The 19709-nt window shown below is 48.7% G+C and overlaps 1 protein-coding gene across 1 annotated transcript; it reads right to left on the bottom strand.

Annotated features, from left to right (window-relative positions):
- Positions 1-5399: 5399 nt before the first annotated feature.
- On the bottom strand, positions 5400-6673 carry LOC121561832. Its single transcript, XM_041874271.2, has 2 exons — positions 6084-6673; positions 5400-5974 (listed from the first exon to the last, which is right to left on the bottom strand). The coding sequence occupies exons 1-2, from the start codon at positions 6604-6606 to the stop codon at positions 5607-5609; spliced, it is 891 nt and encodes a 296-aa protein (XP_041730205.2). The 5' UTR covers positions 6607-6673; the 3' UTR covers positions 5400-5606.
- Between the last annotated feature and the right edge of the window lie 13036 nt (positions 6674-19709).

Genomic DNA, 19709 nt, shown 5'->3' with positions numbered 1-19709 from the left:
CCGAAGTACTAGTGGACATGGAAACGCTTTACTCGCGCTGTGTAGTGTGCTCGGCCAAAGGGTTGTTGTGATAAGGCCCCGATAAGGCCCCGATAAGCCCCCCCGCCGCCCCCTCTCGACTAGACTATGGCTGAAACAGCCTCGGGTAAAGCGTGCCAGGCAGATGTGGCTCTGTTTAGAGCCGTGCACAATATACCGTTTGCCAAGTTGAAAGATATCATATGCACACATTACGAGGCTAAACACTTTGACACTGAAGTGAGGCGAGTCCGAGGCGCTCGGCGAGGCTCCGCCAGCGATAACAATAACCTGTACCTGTACCTAAGCATCACAAACAGGCTGGGCAGAAAAGCCGGTGCTATCGGAGACATCACGACCGCTTACAGAGACGTCACCAGGATGGAGTCTGCTAGCAAAGCCACAGTGGAGACCGTGGCCTCACATCAGACACAGCCTCTCGTAGAGCAAGCGGACCCCTCACTGTTTGATAACGCCATGATCGAGGCGGCCGAGAGCGTTATGGACCTCGAGTACCCTGAGGCTATGAGCGAGTATCTGGAGGCTTTCAAGTGTAATACCACACGCAGCTGCTGCCTCGACATCTGGGACGTGGAGGGCAGTGTCCAAGGCAGCGAAGACTGTCCCGATGAGGACTGTGAATACGAGATGAGCGACTGGTGTTCGGAGCAGGACGATCAGTTATCCTTGTCTGCTCCAGTCCAAGGTGACGTGACACAATGCGGCGATACTGTGGGGTGCCAGGCTGTATTGGAAGACGAGACTGTCGAGAAGCCTAAAGTTGTCATTGACGACTAGTGACCGTTCCTTGCTTTGTGTGTATATACAGTTAGTCATTGCCATGCTATAATTGTCATACTATAGACAGAGCTGTCTCATTTTGTTGTGTGGAAATAAAAACATTTTCAAACCCAAGTCTGTCTGTCTCCGGTCTGTCTGTCTCCTGTCCCCTTGTCCCCAACGGGCTCGCTCACCTCCTCCCTCTAGCGCAGTGAGGCTCACCATGGAGCTCTGTCAGAGAGGCGACTGGAGCTCTACCCGGCACATAACCGTAAGGTTCGACGACCTAGATGCTATAAGTCGTGTAGAGTACACCTGGGTGCATATGTTCGATATAGAGAAACGGATACCGATGTCTGTAACTCTAACGGAGCCAGGCCTTGACGGGGTCTTTCGCATACCCGTAGAGTCTCCTGTGATCCCCAGTTTGCGTTATATTGTTCTCCGGGCTGTATACACCCACTGTGGAGACATCTACGGTCTTGTTACAGCCAAACATTTTTCCGATACGTACACCGACACCAAGGGCCACAAGGTGAAAAGGATCAGCGTTCTGGCCAGAGCGCCCTTGGCCTGGGTGAAGATGAACATACCTCCCCATACGACAGTGTGCCACCTGACCTACCCTTTCACAGGGGACTCGGTTTGCGGCCACCAACCCGAGATGCTCGTTTCTAGGATATACGCCAGTGTGAACCGTCACGTCCACAATACCTTAGTGTGTACCTCGTACACCCCGGACTCTACAGAAAGAGATACTCTGGCTTCACAAGTGGTATGCGAGACGCTGTCCGCACTCGGGGGCTCCGCTTGCGTTCAAGGTGTTACACGAGCAGAGCAGGCTAACCCTGGAGCGGTTGCGGTGTGGCGGTGACCGTGATATCCCCACGATAGCCGATCCCCAATGCGCGCTATGGGGGACCTGTGTATTGTGGCAGTTGGACACGGAACTAGGTACGCTCTCACGCATAACTGTTAACCAACACACGGACCTGTCACCACCAGTCCCGTGTTCGGTGCAGTGGTTGATTGTGAGGCTCACGTACATGGGTTTAGAGGTGACCAGGTGCTCGGGAGGCACTTCTACCAGAGACGTTATTCAGGCTCCCTACTGGGCGGTTATACTCACGGCCCTGTGTTGTGGAGCTCTGGACCGTTGGTCGCGCGAGCTACACAACTTGACGGCTGTGTTGAGAGTGGAAGATCGTCTACTCTGGAGTGATCGAGAGAAGGACGAGGTGTGTCAACGCTGTGGGTACGCCTATACAGCCTCACCGGTGGTGTGTGAGTCTGACCCCAAGAGGGTTTCGGCTGTGTTGCAGATAGACAACTTGCTCCTGGGTGGCATCTGCACCACTCTGTGTGCTACGGTCCACAGACATACCGGCGATGGCTTTGTCCCCGCGGGATCAGAAAAAGAAGCACGTTACCCTCCACATGACCGGGGGCGAGCAGAACGGGAACCTAGATATTGCCTCAATCACCGGAGGGTCTACAGCTCAAGCTGTGAGGAAAAATGGGAACTCGAAAAGTGGAAGGGAGAAGAAGATGAACAGTGGAGAGAAAGAGGACAAGTCGACCAAAGTCAAGGAGAAGAAACGGTCCAAACCTCAAGCTCCTCAAGAGGCATCTCCCCGTGTGAGAAAAGAACCAGAACGAACAAGATCGCCTCGTGGTGGGACAACGGATCAAGGTGCTACTGGGGACAAGAACAAGAAGACAGTGGAGAAGAAAGACAAGAAAGAGAAGAAGAGCAACAAATATACAGACCGAGGCAAATGCCCTCTGGGTACAGTGGAGCAGAAGACAAAGAGTACAGGAGAGGAGAAGACCAAGAGTACAGGCGAGGAGAAGACCAAGAGCGGTCGAGACCAAAGCAAAAGAGTAGAAGGAAAGAGGCCGAACAAGACCCAGACCCAGGCTGGTGGTCATGGCAGAAGGACTGTCGACAGAGACTACGCGAGAGAAGCGGGCGCAGCGCAGACTGGCACAATGTCAGCAAACACAGGTTCTGGGAGCTCTACCTGTCAGGATCACAACGCTGGGGGGGTGACGAAAGCGGTAGAGCGTCCACTTCGATCGGATATTGGAAGCGATTCTCGTGCCAGGTTCTTCGACATCATATCAAAACTGTTCCCTTTGGCTATCAAGGTGGACTCCTCAACATCTAGCACAGAGCCTGACTGCGTCTCCACAGCCCCGGTCGCAGGATCTCCCAAGCTCACCTCCCTGGCTGAGACCTTAGCAGCGGTTGAGGCGCTGCAGAGTACTTTCGGAGACCTGGCTAAGTGGTTTGAATCGTTTGAGAGTACACGAGCTCGGAACTTCATAGGGTTCGATCTGGCTATGGAACTGTGTGGCTGTTACGATCTTGTCATCCGTAGACTGGGGAACGGTCTACGAGACACAATTGAAGAGTGTAGGGTTATACAAAACGCACAGCAGGACAAACACGCTGACCAAGCGCTGACGTACATTGTGGGTTTTCTAAAGGAAAGCGTGAACGGTGAATTGAAAACTCTCCACCTGGAGGATGTGTTGATAGACACTGACGCAAACGACCCGGGACTCAACACCCCACAGAACACTGTTCTGAAATTGTCTCATGACACAGCTCATGACACAGGGCACCTATCGTTGGAGCTCCACATCGAGGAGGCCGTGAAGGTGCAATGTGGCCCTGTCATCTCAATGATCCAGAACCTCAGCAACCTGATTGTCTGTACTAGACAAGAGTGCACTCAATATCAGAACGAGTTGACGTCAGCAAGACAAGACATAACCCGGTTGCAGTGTGAGTGCAACGATGCCAGGGAAACCGTGGCTGAACTGGAACGTACTCAGGGTGCCATGAAACAAAGGGCAGATACGTCAGCAATGTCCCAAGAGGATACCGAGACTAAGTATCTAGAGGCTAGCAAACGCATCATTGACCTACAAGAGTTATATAACAAGAGTCAAGATGCACACCAGAACCTGGAAAGGAATATGACCATAATCACAAGGGAACAAGAGAAAGAGAGGTCCATGTGGAAAATGGAACTTCACAATGTGGTCACTCAAACTACAGCAAAGGACTTCGAAATTGAGAGAATACAGAAGGAACACCTCAAAGCACAAGGTGAACTTGAACAGCGGATCGTGAGTCTGACAGAGCGTGAGATCAATTTGACACAGTCCTTGTCAAAGCTAAAGAGTGATATGCAAGCGGCCAAGATTAGACACAGTGAAGAGATAAATAACGCTCGACATGAAACAAGTGTGACAGAGGAAGATCTGTATAAGCATCAAGCCCATGTCAAGGAGCTTATGCTCAACAATGCAATGCGTGAAGACACCGAAAGGAAGCTCCGCGCGACCGTAGACACACTTACCCAGGAACTATACACCCTGAATTCTAGGATGACTACTAGCAGTGAAGAATTGCGTATGTGTAAAAATACTATATTGTGTTCACTAGACGAGTTGTTCGGTGGTGTTGGTTCTGGCATGTACCAGTGTGATCTTCAAACAGCGCTAGATAGAATCATGGTTCAGAAAGACGCCTCGGTTGAAAGGATCAAGAAAGTGCTTAAACGAAGGTGCATTCAGGTAATTGTGTGGGATGATGATGACGACCAACACCAGATGGACACTCTGGCCGACACAGGTCAGATGTTCAAAGACTATGAGAGTGAGATACGCAACATAATAGACACCTTGAGTTCAGAGCATACACCCATGGAGGTGAGTGGTTATACTACAGGACTGCGGCAAAGACGTTTCAAAACCCCAGTAAAACGAAAAACTTGCCTAATGCATACCTTGGAGAGTAGCGCATCTGACAACCAACCCCCCACACATAAGAAGCAAGAATACCAGCCTGAAGTGAAACCCAAACCTGAAGTGGTAGACCCGGTAGACTCTGAACACAATGTCAAGTCTGAGAAACAAGAAGTGGATCCTCAACTGCACCGTGTCAAAGAAGAGTGTGATGTGCTAACTAACCCCCGAATTTGGGTTATTCTGGCCATGGTGTGGTTGACACGTTCAACATTGACATTGGTGAACATGATAACATTGTCCAGACACCCATTCCAGGGTACATGGCGGCAAGCTTCAGTAAAGACGATGTCAAGATGATCAACTTAGGTTATCAGAAGCCTATTCATACTCTATTGGGTGTGTTACAAGTCAAGGAAGATGAAGTCAAGGCTTGCTCCGAAGTTACACTAAACTCATGTCATTGTTCACAGATGGCAGTGATCTCTGAGAGACTGAAATGTACACTTTGTATATGTTGGAGTCCAGGGGGGGAACACGAGGTATATGGACATTCCCACAAGGACACATGTTTGTATACTATCATAGTAAAGAAATGCAACACAGGGAGATCTTACTACCTGCTATCTGTCAAAGGCGACAGTTCCTACACATGCAACCTTGCAAAGAAGCTATATGCTGCAACACAGCCACCACAGTGTTTTGTACGTAAGGTATATGGTTCATGTCAAGGCCCTTGTGTTTCCAACACCACACATTGGACCAATGTAGATGCTATTGAAACGAATCAGATTGTATTACATGGGAAGGTATAAATAAATGCAACATTATCAACAAAGTAAGGTGTCCAGAGTTGTTTATTGATAACAGGTCACATATCTGAGTACTGTTTACAATGTATTGTACAACATGGCGTATTTACAACAGTATATACAGTTTTGCCATTCCACTGACAGTTCTTATGACTACATTATATCCCCTCATGATATCCCTCATGACTGTGTTCTTACAAATACAATTCAACTCAACGTATCCTCTTTTACTCCTTAAGAAGTAAACAGTCTTCGAAGGCCAGTGATTGATGTAGAACATATAATACATCTTACGGTGTAGCATGTACATGTTAAATGGCCACAATCCGAGACCCATTGCTTCTGCTTCAAGCATGCTGTGCACCTACAGTCAGAGTAGTGTGTTATTTCCATGGGCTTGTATAAGCTGGACGCTTTCCTGCAAATACCGCATGCGAAGCCACCACCATCATCGGTCTTCAGTTGTTGTATACAGGCTGTACAACACAGGTGGCCACATTCAAGGTATATGTTAGCAGTGGCGTAGCAGCAGAAGCAGGTAAATGGGTTCTCCGATCCAGTGTCCTCGGCTTCGTCATCCGATACATCTATAAGCCCTGGGCCTATAGGATATACACACAGATGGTGAAACACAGTTAGACATTTACAACAGATATTCCACACCAATAGCATTGCAAATATGATTCACATTATGGATCCAATCCGTCCTACCCATTATGAGATCTGTGTTGGAATTTTCCACTTCCACCATGTGTGGATCTCTATCTCTTGTCTCGCTATCCCTGAAGGCTGGATCTACACACTGGACAAATCGACCGTCTGCCTTGATGACATCTCTCAGTTTCGCCAGGTCGTTGTTGTAGTACAGGGCAACTGGTATGCACTCGACCTCGGTAGTGACTGTTGACGTTGACAATTGCAGTGGTGGTATAGCTGTTGGTGCGGGCCGAGACAAGGTGTAGGGTTTGTGCCTCAGTACATTGCGCTCGGTTTTCATTCGGACGTGTTTCATGTTGTGGTAGAAGGTCGACACATCAGGTTGTTGTTCACCAAATGTGTCGGTGTAGGGGATCCTGTTTACATGAACTATATTCATGTTGTGGTCACACAGGGCTGTACATGGAGACCTGGCCGACAGGGATATTGTTGAATCCCAGACATTGGAGCATTTCAGCCCATACCTCTTCAGCAAGTCGTATATTCTCTGGGGCTCTTCACATCGTACTGATATCATCTTGGTCCCAGACCCCGGGACCAACACCGTCACACTGTGAGGTTCCTGTGGGTGACATGTGCAAACCACTGTAGTAAGGGGTATACCAAAACACATGTAACAGTTTCACATCTCAGCAATGTCACAACAATGTATTGATTAAACACTTACATGTTTGCAGTACATCTTAAATAATGTCATCCTGTCAGCCATTGTCAGATTCCGCTTGTTTGTCCACTGGCACCCCTTAGCTACTGCCAAGGTGTTTGTCACATGGTTGTAGAAGCTTACACCTGGCGTACTGTTGGTGTGTGTGACACTATACTTGTTGGTGTCACCGGGCAATCTACTTCTTTCTTCCAACAATGTATTGAACGTCCCCCAGTCCTCCATTGCATTATGTCTCTGTGCTACCCACATATTTGTCATTACTGTCAGTATCTGGTCTAGATATTTGGGAGCAAGTTTAGATGGTACTTCGACGCAGATGACCGTCATATTTAGAGTGCCATGGTTTACATATGTCCATCTGCTTATGTGCCAGTTTGCAAATTCTTCCGCGATGAAGTTGATGTGGGGCTGTGGTGTACGGCGCCATCTGACAACAATTGTCATGTACTCCATTATGATTAAACTGTGTTAGGAGACAGGGATGGGAGACCTGTTGTACAGGGTAGACAAGCACAGAATGTAATGTAATGTAGAGCTGAGCTTGTTTTATACCCAAAGGATAACAAGAAACAACCAACTGTGGCTGTATTAACAGACACAGGGCTGAAACACCCGACCACTGGTATGTCTATGGTAGTTCAAACCATCTGACCATGACTGTGATCCCCACTCATTGATGCTTCATCAATCCCCAGTTGTTTACCCAACCTAGGCTGATATACCAGACAACTGTTAGAGTACCGGACCATGACTGTTATCCCCAACCTAGGCTGAATTATCAGACCGATGGTATGTCTAGGCGAACACCTCACCATGAATGGGATACCCACACATTGCTGTTTCATCACTCCTCAGTTGTGTACCCAACCTAGGCTCAATTATCAGACCACTGTTAGAGTACCGGACCATGACTGTTATCCCCAACCTAGGCTGAATTATCAGACCGATGGTATGTCTAGGCGAACACCTCACCATGAATGGGATACCCACACATTGCTGTTTCATCACTCCTCAGTTGTTTACCCAACCTAGGCTCAATTATCAGACAACTTTTAGAGTACCGGACCATGACTGTTATCCCCAACCTAGGCTGAATTATCAGACCGATGGTATGTCTAGGCGAACACCTCACCATGAATGGGATACCCACACATTGCTGTTTCATCACTCCTCAGTTGTTTACCCAACCTAGGCTGAATTATCAGACCGATGGTATGTCTAGGCGAATGCATCACCATGAATGTGATACCCAACCTAGGCTGATATACCAGACAAATGTTAGACTATCGGACCATGACTGTGATCCCCACCCTCGGCTGAAAACACCTCACCATGAATGGGATACCCACACATTGCTGTTTCATCACTCCTCAGTTGTTTACCCAAACTAGGCTCAATTATCAGACAACTTTTAGAGTACCGAACCATGACTGTTATCCCCAACCTAGGCTGAATTATCAGACCGATGGTATGTCTAGGCGAACACCTCACCATGAATGGGATACCCACACATTGCTGTTTCATCACTCCTCAGTTGTGTACCCAACCTAGGCTCAATTATCAGACCACTGTTAGAGTACCGGACCATGACTGTTATCCCCAACCTAGGCTGAATTATCAGACCGATGGTATGTCTAGGCGAACACCTCACCATGAATGGGATACCCACACATTGCTGTTTCATCACTCCTCAGTTGTTTACCCAACCTAGGCTGAATTATCAGACCGATGGTATGTCTAGGCGAATGCATCACCATGAATGTGATACCCAACCTAGGCTGATATACCAGACAAATGTTAGACTATCGGACCATGACTGTGATCCCCACCCTCGGCTGAAAACACCTCACCATGAATGGGATACCCACACATTGCTGTTTCATCACTCCTCAGTTGTGTACCCAACCTAGGCTCAATTATCAGACCACTGTTAGAGTACCGGACCATGACTGTTATCCCCAACCTAGGCTGAATTATCAGACCGATGGTATGTCTAGGCGAACACCTCACCATGAATGGGATACCCACACATTGCTGTTTCATCACTCCTCAGTTGTTTACCCAACCTAGGCTCAATTATCAGACTACTTTTAGAGTACCGGACCATGACTGTTATCCCCAACCTAGGCTGAATTATCAGACCGATGGTATGTCTAGGCGAACACCTCACCATGAATGGGATACCCACACATTGCTGTTTCATCACTCCTCAGTTGTTTACCCAACCTAGGCTGAATTATCAGACCGATGGTATGTCTAGGCGAATGCATCACCATGAATGTGAACTAGGCTGATATACCAGACAAATGTTAGACTATCGGACCATGACTGTGATCCCCACCCTCGGCTGAAAACACCTCACCATGAATGGGATACCCACACATTGCTGTTTCATCACTCCTCAGTTGTGTACCCAACCTAGGCTCAATTATCAGACTACTTTTAGAGTACCGAACCATGACTGTTATCCCCAACCTAGGCTGAATTATCAGACCGATGGTATGTCTAGGCGAACACCTCACCATGAATGGGATACCCACACATTGCTGTTTCATCACTCCTCAGTTGTGTACCCAACCTAGGCTCAATTATCAGACCACTGTTAGAGTACCGGACCATGACTGTTATCCCCAACCTAGGCTGAATTATCAGACAAATGTTAGACTATCGGACCATGACTGTGATCCCCACCCTCGGCTGAAAGATCAGACCACTGTTATGTCTATGAGTTCAGATCTATGTGTTCAGAGCCTATGACCCTAGCTCGCTCGGTCACATAGCTGGGTCACGGACAGAATGATAGGTTTCTGGTTCTGGGATGTGTAGAGTGCTAGGGGCTGTATCGTCCTGTCAATGTTGTACGTGAACACAGGATGGTGGTGTGGATCTTGTCAGGTCCAGTGTCTTGACATGTTGAACCTTAGCAAAATTGTTTTAGGGAACACAGACTAGGCAACAATACTACATGTGACAAATGTTTATTAGACAGCAGGTTTGAACAGCACAGATAGTAAACACCACATAACATTCACATGTGTACGTACACCATGTTACACAACAGGATCAGAATATATCGGCTAACAACGCCTTTAGTTTGTTCAAAACAAACGAGCTTGACAGCGAGTGGTATTCGTAGACAAACACAATGCCTCCTAATGGTTTTATCACGTACTCGCAGTTGGGGTTTCTATGAAACGTCTTTGCTTGAGATAGCCACTTTATACTGATACGCATCACATAATGACACATTGTGATGTACGTGATATGATCCTCTGTGTACAGGTGATACCAATCCAATTGAATATCCTCCTTGTGGTCTCCTGACCACACAGCCAAAGCCTTTGCAGCCTTAGAGTCTCTCACTTTCACCGGTATGTAACTGTCCAGGGCGTCGTGAGCGACATGCAGATGCCTAGGGAGAGACCTGTCCACACTCCACTTGTCCACAAACTCTGGGTAGCACATCATTTCCCCGTTCACCACGTACACCTTTCCGAAACAGTTGAAGAAGCAGGATATCATCTCCATTCTGGGCCCCGTTATCCCGATCAACGGTCTGGGTATGTAAGTGGAAGACACGAATAGTGCACGTGCAGTGGGTTGCTGGAACGTGAACGGCTTTCGAATGCCCTCCAGTCTATCGGTTATGAACTGGGTGTAGGCATTGACAAGTACATCTTGTTCCAGAGGAGTTGCGTACTGGTCCCCACAGGAGGAGTCCAGGTCTAATACTAGGTCATAGGCAAAGTCTTTGTCCATCACCTTTCCATTCCTTAACAGACCATCAGCGTTGACCGCCTGTTTACCACCTCTAATGACTACATAATCCACAGAGTAGTCTTTGTACACACCTCTTGAGGACGCCATATTGTAACATTTACTGATCGAGATGGTCTTTCTATAACATCTTGCTTACACATAGACTACACCTAGTCGTTTGACACGCCTGCCTGTAGTACATAAACAGCATTGGTGTATTCATACAATTACTTCTACGCAGCATCTCTCTCAGGTTAACATGGGTATTCTAATATCCAAATGTCTAATGCACTCCCATAGGTGTTGAGGTCAATGTTGCTCTCGCGCGGAGCATTCTCCACCCAGACGCCCTGGAGATCACCCTGCACCTGCTCCACATCAGCTGTGTCCATTCTCCAGGTTCTTACCCTGTCGCTTCGGCCTCAACTGCGCTTATCTGACTTCACTCTGGCGTCTGACACTGCTTGCATCATGCCCAGTCTGCAGAGTCACTTCATGGTTTGTCCTGCTGAGTCCTGTCTTTCCAACATCTGAACGGGAGAGGGTTGCAATGCTCTCGGCCCCTGGCGCGATGGTTGTGAGCGTAATAGATGAGCCCGGCCTACTGAGACACTGAGTGGACTGTTGACTACTCGAGAGGTTGTGTGTATTGTGCTACTTTTCTGCAACTTTCAAGGTTATGTGTGCAATGTACTTTACAATAAAACGTGCATCCCTTAACCAGACGTCCATAGTTTTGTTTCACACAGACACAAGTCCCAGAGATGCTCAAATGGATTTAGTATATCCTGTGTTACATGCTAAACCTGTACATGTCCACAAACCACAGGCTACAGCCTTGGCTGAGTACAACAGCCTTGGATGGATACAGCAGCCTTGGCTGAGTACAACAGCCTTGGCTGGGTACAACAGCCTTGGATGGATACAGCAGCCTTGGCTGAGTACAACAGCCATGGCTGGATAGACAGCTTTGGCTGGATAGACAGCTTTGGCTGAGTATAACAGCCTTGGATGGATACAGCAGCCTTGGCTGGGTATAACAGCCTTGGATGGATAGACAGCTTTGGCTGGGTATAACAGCCTTGGATGGATAAACAGCCCTGTGTGGATGTTTGAACTCCATAGCCCATTGGTATAGCCCATTGGTAGACAACTATTGGTTGTGCTGATGAGCTTGGCTGGATGGTTCCAATACCATGGTGTTTACATAAAAAGGCTGCCCCATTTCCCTATCAACCTTGTCAGTGGCTTGTGTCACCTAGTTCTCTACAATGGCATCACTTTTCAATGTCACGTTCGATAATGCTACACTCTTCAATAGGCCTTCCAACTACCCGGAGTCCAAGGGCCATTGTTATAATCTCTATGAATACAGCCGCATCTTTTACATCCCTGTCTGTCACGCGCTCGTTATGATCACGGGCTTGGTTGTCAACCTGTACATGCTCATCAGGCTCCACTGTTCCTGTTCAAAGGACTCTGGTAGGCGAAAGAAAGGCCTTGGTGATCTCGACGTTTTTTTTTCACATATGGGAGTCTGTGACATAGTCAGGTTGCTGACTACCCCGCTCTGGGTTACTCAGACCATTCTCATGAAGGGCTGGGTGTTTGGCTACGTGGTGTGCAAACTGATGAAGGGAGTGATTACGGTACGTAGCACCGGTCTTACTCCTTGAAAAGGTGTACACACAAGCATGTCCCACCAGCTCAGCTACTGACATCTCTCGTTTGTGCTTCTATTTCCACAGTTCAGTTTCCAGTACGGAATACTTATCATGGTCTATATCAACATCGAGCGATACGTAACTGTGGTACACAACAGGACAACTCTCAAGTGCATGGCGTCCAGACGTAGGTCGAGCAGAAGGAGAACCGTGTCTCGATTGTGCGCCTGTGTGCCAGCCGTCTCGGCTCTCTTGGACATATGCTATTACACCGTTCGCCCCATATCCGGGACTACCATGATGTGTTTGAACGTTATGCATCCTCATTCTCAAATTGCCACCTTGTGGGGTAGGATGGCACTTTGTTTCATGTTACCCATAGTTGTTCTTGTTTACTGCAACGGAATGATAGTGTACAGTGTCAGAAAGCACGTGAACCGGAATGCGTTTGGGGGTAAGATGACAAGGGCTCAAGTCCTGCCCTTCCTCACGGCTGCGTTCTTTGTGTGCTGCTGGATCCCCTGGATGGGCAGCACCCTATATTACCGATGGCATATGGAGTGTGAGGAAGTGAAGTACGTGGTCCTCAATGTCTGCATGGCTATTGGGAACATGCACTGTATCACAAGTCCTACTCTGTATATATTTATGAGGGTCCGCAGGGACACAAAGAGCTCCTTTAGTCTCCGAACTGCACATACTCCTCCATCTCACCAAAGGCGCATTACCGGGAGACGGTCTGTCTCTGATGAATAACAATGAATAAGAGTGAGACTGGATGAATCCACTGATTTGTTTTGTTGGTCTATGGTAAACGAAATGCTGATATATTGGTGTGCCATATTAGTGTGAATAGTAGTGGTCTCCTACTGTGTGGTATACATCCCTGTGTAATAAATAAACTATCTGTCCAAACTACTACCTGTGTTGTGTATTGGGGTATCAGCTGAGTGAGGTAACAATACACACACATCAATAAACACACCAATACTCTCAAAGGGTGCCAGAGTAACTCGACTTTATTGTACAACGTTTCAGGTATCAACACGGATACCTCACACACATAACTGACTGACACATCATTCCATTCCCCTTTTCTAACACAACCCCAGTAGCTCCAGAGTAGTTCTCATATAGTCATACGGTCATAGACATATAGGCAGGCGATGTCTCTCGGTCCCACTAGGGTGATACCTGGACACATAGACACAAACCCTATACATAAATATAATATAGGTATGGACACACGACACACTACACAATACTTTTGGCTACATGTCTACATATACACCAACACCCAAACCCAAACCCACACCCCACACCCCACACCAAAGCCCAAGCACACCACCAATAAACACACAGACTCATTAGTTAGTGTCCTCCAAGGTTTACCCATCCACCCTTGTTCGTTTTCTCTTTCTCACTCTCACATCAACTGAGGCTCTCCGCTGCTGCTGCTGAGCGTTATTAGTCCTTTTACGGCCCTGGACCTGGCCACTTGTCATTGGCATGGGTATCTCTCCCATATCCAAATGTTGAGTCCTAGGCTCTTGAACAGGCGTCATACCCTTTCGTATGGCGAGCGCTGCAAGGCCGTTTGTCTCACGCAGAGCCCCTATCATGGCACTGAGGTTGGTTGACTTCCGAGCCCTGGCACTTATCAACTCTCCCTTTGAGACCATCATGGTCGCAGCGTAGTCCCGTTTCAACATCTCCACAGAGAACACGTCAGAGCCATGAACACTGTTAAACACCTCGGCTGCGTCCATCCACTCCCAATCCTCCTCTAGCTCGACTAAGTGACCACGGTTATCACGGTTGACTGTCAAAAGCATCTTGTCCTGGTGATACACAGTCCGCGTTGTACAAAAAGAGCTCACGTTTTTCACGGGTACACCCGAGTACTCGGTTGTGTACACACTCAGTCTGGGCCCGTGGAAGGCTCCTCTAGGGCCTCGTCTAGATTCTCTCAGGTGCCCTTTGTCGTAAGCTTCCTTAGGTGCATTCCGAGACATCGCCCTTTTGATAACCGCCCCGTAATACAAGGGAGCGGAGCACTGGAACATCTCCCCTCCCAGCACGCACTTGTTGAACGTAAGTTCGTTCAAAGGTTCTATGGCAGCCGTGGCCTCAAGTATCACAGAGCGCACCGGGTCATTGTTGAAGTCCAAGGTGAATAGCAATCTGGGCGTAGAAGGCTGCTCATCGCCACACCCCTCGCTGCTATCGTTCGCACACTGGCCGAAAGCATTGACGCCTTCAAAGTCTCCCTTTTCGTAGGCGTCCAACATCGCTGTGCCCAACTGGTCCCAAAAGCCAGAGTGGGAACTGGGTGCATATATGGCTATCATATCGTACACTGCTTCAAGTGGCACAGTGATAGACCCTACTTTCTTGTAGGGATTCGACTGGCCTTTCCTGAGGTGTGGAGCATTTTGGTTCGTGGCGTATCTGTACGTGCACAGCTTGTAGTTCTTCATTGCAAGGTTCCTACCCTGTCGAGCTGGGACCTTGCATGTTGAGCAGAGCATCAGCATGTTGTGCGCCACGTCATTGCCGCCCTTGATCTCTTTCTCAGGGAAACACATACCATCTATACCAAAAATGCATAAGTGTCCATTTTTCAAACTAGTCTTCAGGTGCTGCTCATGGATCTGGGTTAAGATGTACCCTAGCACCTTGCAGGCAAAGCGACCCTGTATGTCGACCGCACGGGGACATATGTCCGGAAGACATGCAGCAGCACACAGCTTGTAGACAGCATTGGTCTCTAGGCATATTTGTCCGAAGGATAGCTGGTTCAGAGCTTTCAGTCTGTTCCTGTTCATTTGCATCATGTAACCCCTCAAGTCTGGCAAAAAACTCTCATCGGGGATCTTGGTCCATGGAGGGATCCAAATGTCAAAGACAAAGTGGCACGCCAACTTCATGGCCTCGGCAAACACCAGCTGGTTGATGCAGAAAGAAACCCTCCGGCTGGTGACTCCTGCGCACACAATGTGGCTAGCGTACAGGGCAGCCACGCAGGCGTCTCTGGCGGTGTCGAACCTCAACCCGAACTGCATAATCTCAGACTCTGCAATCATTGTAGCGGACTGGATCAGGTTCTGCCTGTACAGGCACACTGCAGCTCTACGATCCATGTTCAGTTTCTCCACGGTGTCCTGTATCTGCTTGGTGCTACGCGTGCGGGTCACATGCTCTGGGAACTCTGATTCCATGATCATAGACCGATCGGCCCAAGCGTCGCTCACAAACCCCATAGTGTTGGTGTTCCACACAAAGCCGCAGTTGTGCACGGCGTTGTACTTGACTGTGTCCACCTTGCCGCTGCTCATGTCTCTGGTCACCACATCGCTCTCCAGTACGCTGGTGTCCAGGAGGTTCTTGAACGTATTGGGGATCACGTTGGACTCCTTGTCTACGGATTTAATGTTCTTCTCGTGGGTTATATGAGCGTCGTCTATCATCACCACGCAGGAGGTCCGCTTCTGCTTGTACTTGAACGCTTGCGGGGTGAAAGACGTCAGCGTCTCTATGCACCCTCTTACCCTCCTGAACTGGTAGTTGAGCACGTTGTTTGCGTAACTCTTACCTTCACCGGGTCCAGTGACATTGAAGAGCATAACCCGTTCGATTGTGTACCTGGGAGCGGTGTTTGTGATAATGTAATTGAATGTGGTAGACGCCTGAAACAACCTGCCCACTTGCAGGCTGTCACAAAACAGGTAGCGCACCAATGCTTGGTCGTACACTTTAATCGGATCCAGAGTGGTGGCCTGTACCGAGTTGTCATCTTGATCGCCCGGTGATAGGTACAATGACTCGTGGATCTCGGCTAGGCTGTGACCGAGAGACAAGCTAGAGTTGCTCATTTTGTCGTCTATCACGTCGCTCAAACCTTTGTACAGGGAGTCTGTGTCGTTGACCTGGTGCTTGACAAGCATATTGATGACAGTGTCAGCTATGCTGTCGAACTGCCTGCGTCCTCTGTACTTGACTTTCATTTCTTTGCTCAGGCGCTCCAGTTTACCCAGATGAGGGTACAGGTGCGCAAAGTAGTAGCTGTGGTCGTCTTTGCTCACCATGAAGGGGTGACGCTCGGATGAGTTGTAGAAACACGAGTACGCTGTCTGACACTCTCCGCTGCAAGCTCTGGAAGGGTCCTTGGAGCGCGTTGGCTTGCAGTAGCACTGTCCGTTGTTCAGCAAAGATGCCAGAGCTCGCGTCCTGCGTCTGCTCTTGATGTCACATAACACCCTGTCAATGCGGGTTTTTGTGATAGGCATGTGCCTATGGAGCAGTGATTTCACAAATAGGTCCGGGTTCTCCCTGTCTATGAGTGTATCCAGAGTGTACCTGAATACCAAGAGTCCTCTGATGTTCACCTCGCTGCTTCCCAAGGAACCGTTGAGGTCACTGGTGAACGCTTTCACTCTTTCCAGGAACCTCAGGTCCTCCGCTATGTTCGCGTTATACCCAGATTGCATAACGGTCTGGTTCAGCCATTGAGTACTGGTGAGTTTAGACACAAGCGATAGGAACAACTCCTTGCCTTCTCCTTCACTGGCGCTGTCGGTAATCCTGCCTATAGAGTTCTCCAGAGCCTTCAGATTTAGGTCCACAATAGGCTCTGGTAAGAGGATCACCTGCCTCCCAGATTGGCAGGACGGTGTGTACATGGAACCCTGGAGCTCCTTGACTTTCTTCTTGTCGACCATGTTTGAGTTCAGTGTGTCGCTGCGGATATCCACCCAGTTGAAAATTGAGCCAAGCTCTCCCTTGCTGTCTCTCATGGCTATCATAGCGTTGTTGAGGGATGATGCCTTTTTCCTAACCAGTTGCAGTCGCATGAAGGCGTTGTACGCTTCCTCCAGCGTTTCATTCACAGCCGCTGATGTTGCTGGCATGGATGAGGTATTGTCGTTGTTGATGTCCTCCGTGTCATCTCGTCTGAACACGTCCATGTTGACACTCATATTCATGAGACTGAGCAGGTGGGTACCGGACATGTACTCGTCCGTATCATCTGAGGCTGCGGCCTGTGTGTCCAACTGGGATTGCGGGTCCTCGGTGCTCATGTCTAGTACGAAACAAAATAGGCGCCCTCTAGCGAAGTCCTCTCTGATAGGTGGTGACATGCTGCAGAAATCTGTGTTCTCAAGAGTGACTTGGAAAACCTCCCCTTTGAAGCAATATGTCAGGTATAAGAGGAACTGAAAGGTTGCTCTGTCGTTTGGTGACAAAGCGCCGAAAGACGACTCCTCAGACAACCGGTCGTGTAATATGTCAGAGTCAACCGCTAAAAACAACGCTCTCCTACTGGAAGGCACCTTGGCCCTTTGTACCACAGCTGTGTTTGCCTCTCTGTGAGGCACTATGTTACACTCTGTGGACATGGCCTTGACTTTCGTAGCTGCTGCCATGGTAGTCTGGGCTTGTCTGGTCTAACATATATTGAGCCCTGTGCCTTTCTCTCCTAACCCTAGTATCCCCAGCCTTGGTCTGATGGATCATCTGTGTTCTGATAGTTGTGAGCCCTGTGCTGATGGTTCAGCTATTGTCTGATGGTTGAGCCCTGTGTGGATACTCAGCATTAGCGGATGATTCAGCCCTATGCATATGGTGGATATTTGAGCCCTGTGCTAATAGTTCAGCTATGTTTGGAGAGAAGAGGCTTGTGTGGATACTCAGCATTGTAGGATGATTCAGCCCTATGGGGATATGTTTGGAGAGAAGAGGCCTGTGTGGATATGTGAATAATCAGCACTGGCAGACAGTTTAGGCCTGTGTGAATATTCAGCTGTGCGGGGACAGTTGAGCCCTGTGCTGATGGTTCAGCTATGGTCGGATGGTTCAGCTCTGAGTGGATAAGTCAGCATTAGCGGATGATTCAGCCCTATGCATATGGTCGGATTGTTGAGCCCTGTGCTGATGGTTCAGCTATGGTCTGATGGTTGAGCCCTATGGGGATATGATCGGACAGAAAACAGCCCTGTGTGGATACTCAGCATTGTAGGATGATTCAGCCCTATGGGGATATGTTTGGAGAGAAGAGGCCTGTGTGGATATGTGAATAATCAGCACTGGCAGACAGTTTAGGCCTGTGTGAATATTCAGCTGTGCGGGGACAGTTGAGCCCTGTGCTGATGGTTCAGCTATGGTCGGATGGTTCAGCTCTGAGTGGATAAGTCAGCATTAGCGGATGATTCAGCCCTATGCATATGGTCGGATTGTTGAGCCCTGTGCTGATGGTTCAGCTATGGTCTGATGGTTGAGCCCTATGGGGATATGATCGGACAAAAAAACAGCCCTGTGTGGATACTCAGCATTGTAGGATGATTCAGCCCTATGGGGATATGTTTGGAGAGAAGAGGCCTGTGTGGATATGTGAATAATCAGCACTGGCAGACAGTTTAGGCCTGTGTGAATATTCAGCTGTGCGGGGACAGTTGAGCCCTGTGCTGATGGTTCAGCTATGGTCGGATGGTTCAGCTCTGAGTGGATAAGTCAGCTGTGGTCGAATGGTTCAGTCGCCGATCAGCCCCTTGGTGGTGTATGCTCCTTTCTCACCCCAGCTCCGATGCCTCATGCCTCATCCTAATACATTATACATTGGCTATCCGGATCTCATATAAACTACTTTTATTGCCAGCAGATGTCACTAGGCTTCGTACACCGTAGATCCCTAGAGTGTGAATCATGAACAAAGCTTTGCCGTTCGTGGACATTTTCCCTGACATCTACCCTGAGCGCAGAACTGTCAACCCTGAACTGGAACCTAATCTGGTTGGGGTTATGATCAAATCTGTCTTCTTTCACAGACAGGAAGAGGTGCTCTTGTGCAGAGGTTTGGTGGTGCAGGCTCGAGACAGCATCATCTACACTACAGTACACTTTAAGGTTACTGGTATAGCGCCTGTTGTGGCCTATGACCTAGACTTGATTTGTGATCAGGATGGTGAGGAAGAGACCTGGGAGCTGGTACGGAACACTTGGTCCAGACACTTAGTTGCGGAGCCAGTGCCTGTCCGCGCTCTCCACGATGACATTAAGCGAAAAGTAAATGCTCTGGTATTCCCGCTCAAATCTATATCATTGGCCACAAAGTACTTGGAAACCGTAAGGGGCTCGCTGACTTTCGGAGACTTCTGCCCGGACAGGGGCTACTACATTGCTCGGGACGGTAACACGCCTGCCCTATGCTCCGATGTCATGTTTGGAAGGGTGTATTTCATACCTGCAGACAGGCTGAACGATGTCCTCTCAGCCTCAGACCTCATCTATGATCATGACAAGTCGGAGGCTGAGGCTGAGCTCTTTGACAGTAAACACATGCCCTATTTCTACAAGGCAGCGTGTCTGGACATCGAGACGGTGTTTGACAAGTCATACCGGAATATGGCCCTAAGATGTGAGTCTTTCGCCTACAAGTTCCCCTACTGCACCGAGCGCATGGTAGAGGACATGACAGAGTACAGGAATAAGCTGGTCCAAATACTAGACACTGGCAGGAAACAGCTGCCCCGA

The sequence above is a fragment of the Coregonus clupeaformis genome, chromosome 16 (assembly GCF_020615455.1).
Source record: "Coregonus clupeaformis isolate EN_2021a chromosome 16, ASM2061545v1, whole genome shotgun sequence".
NCBI classification, from domain to species: Eukaryota; Metazoa; Chordata; class Actinopteri; order Salmoniformes; family Salmonidae; genus Coregonus; species Coregonus clupeaformis.
Note: the sequence above shows the minus strand (reverse complement) of the source record. Positions and strands in the feature narration are given on the sequence as shown.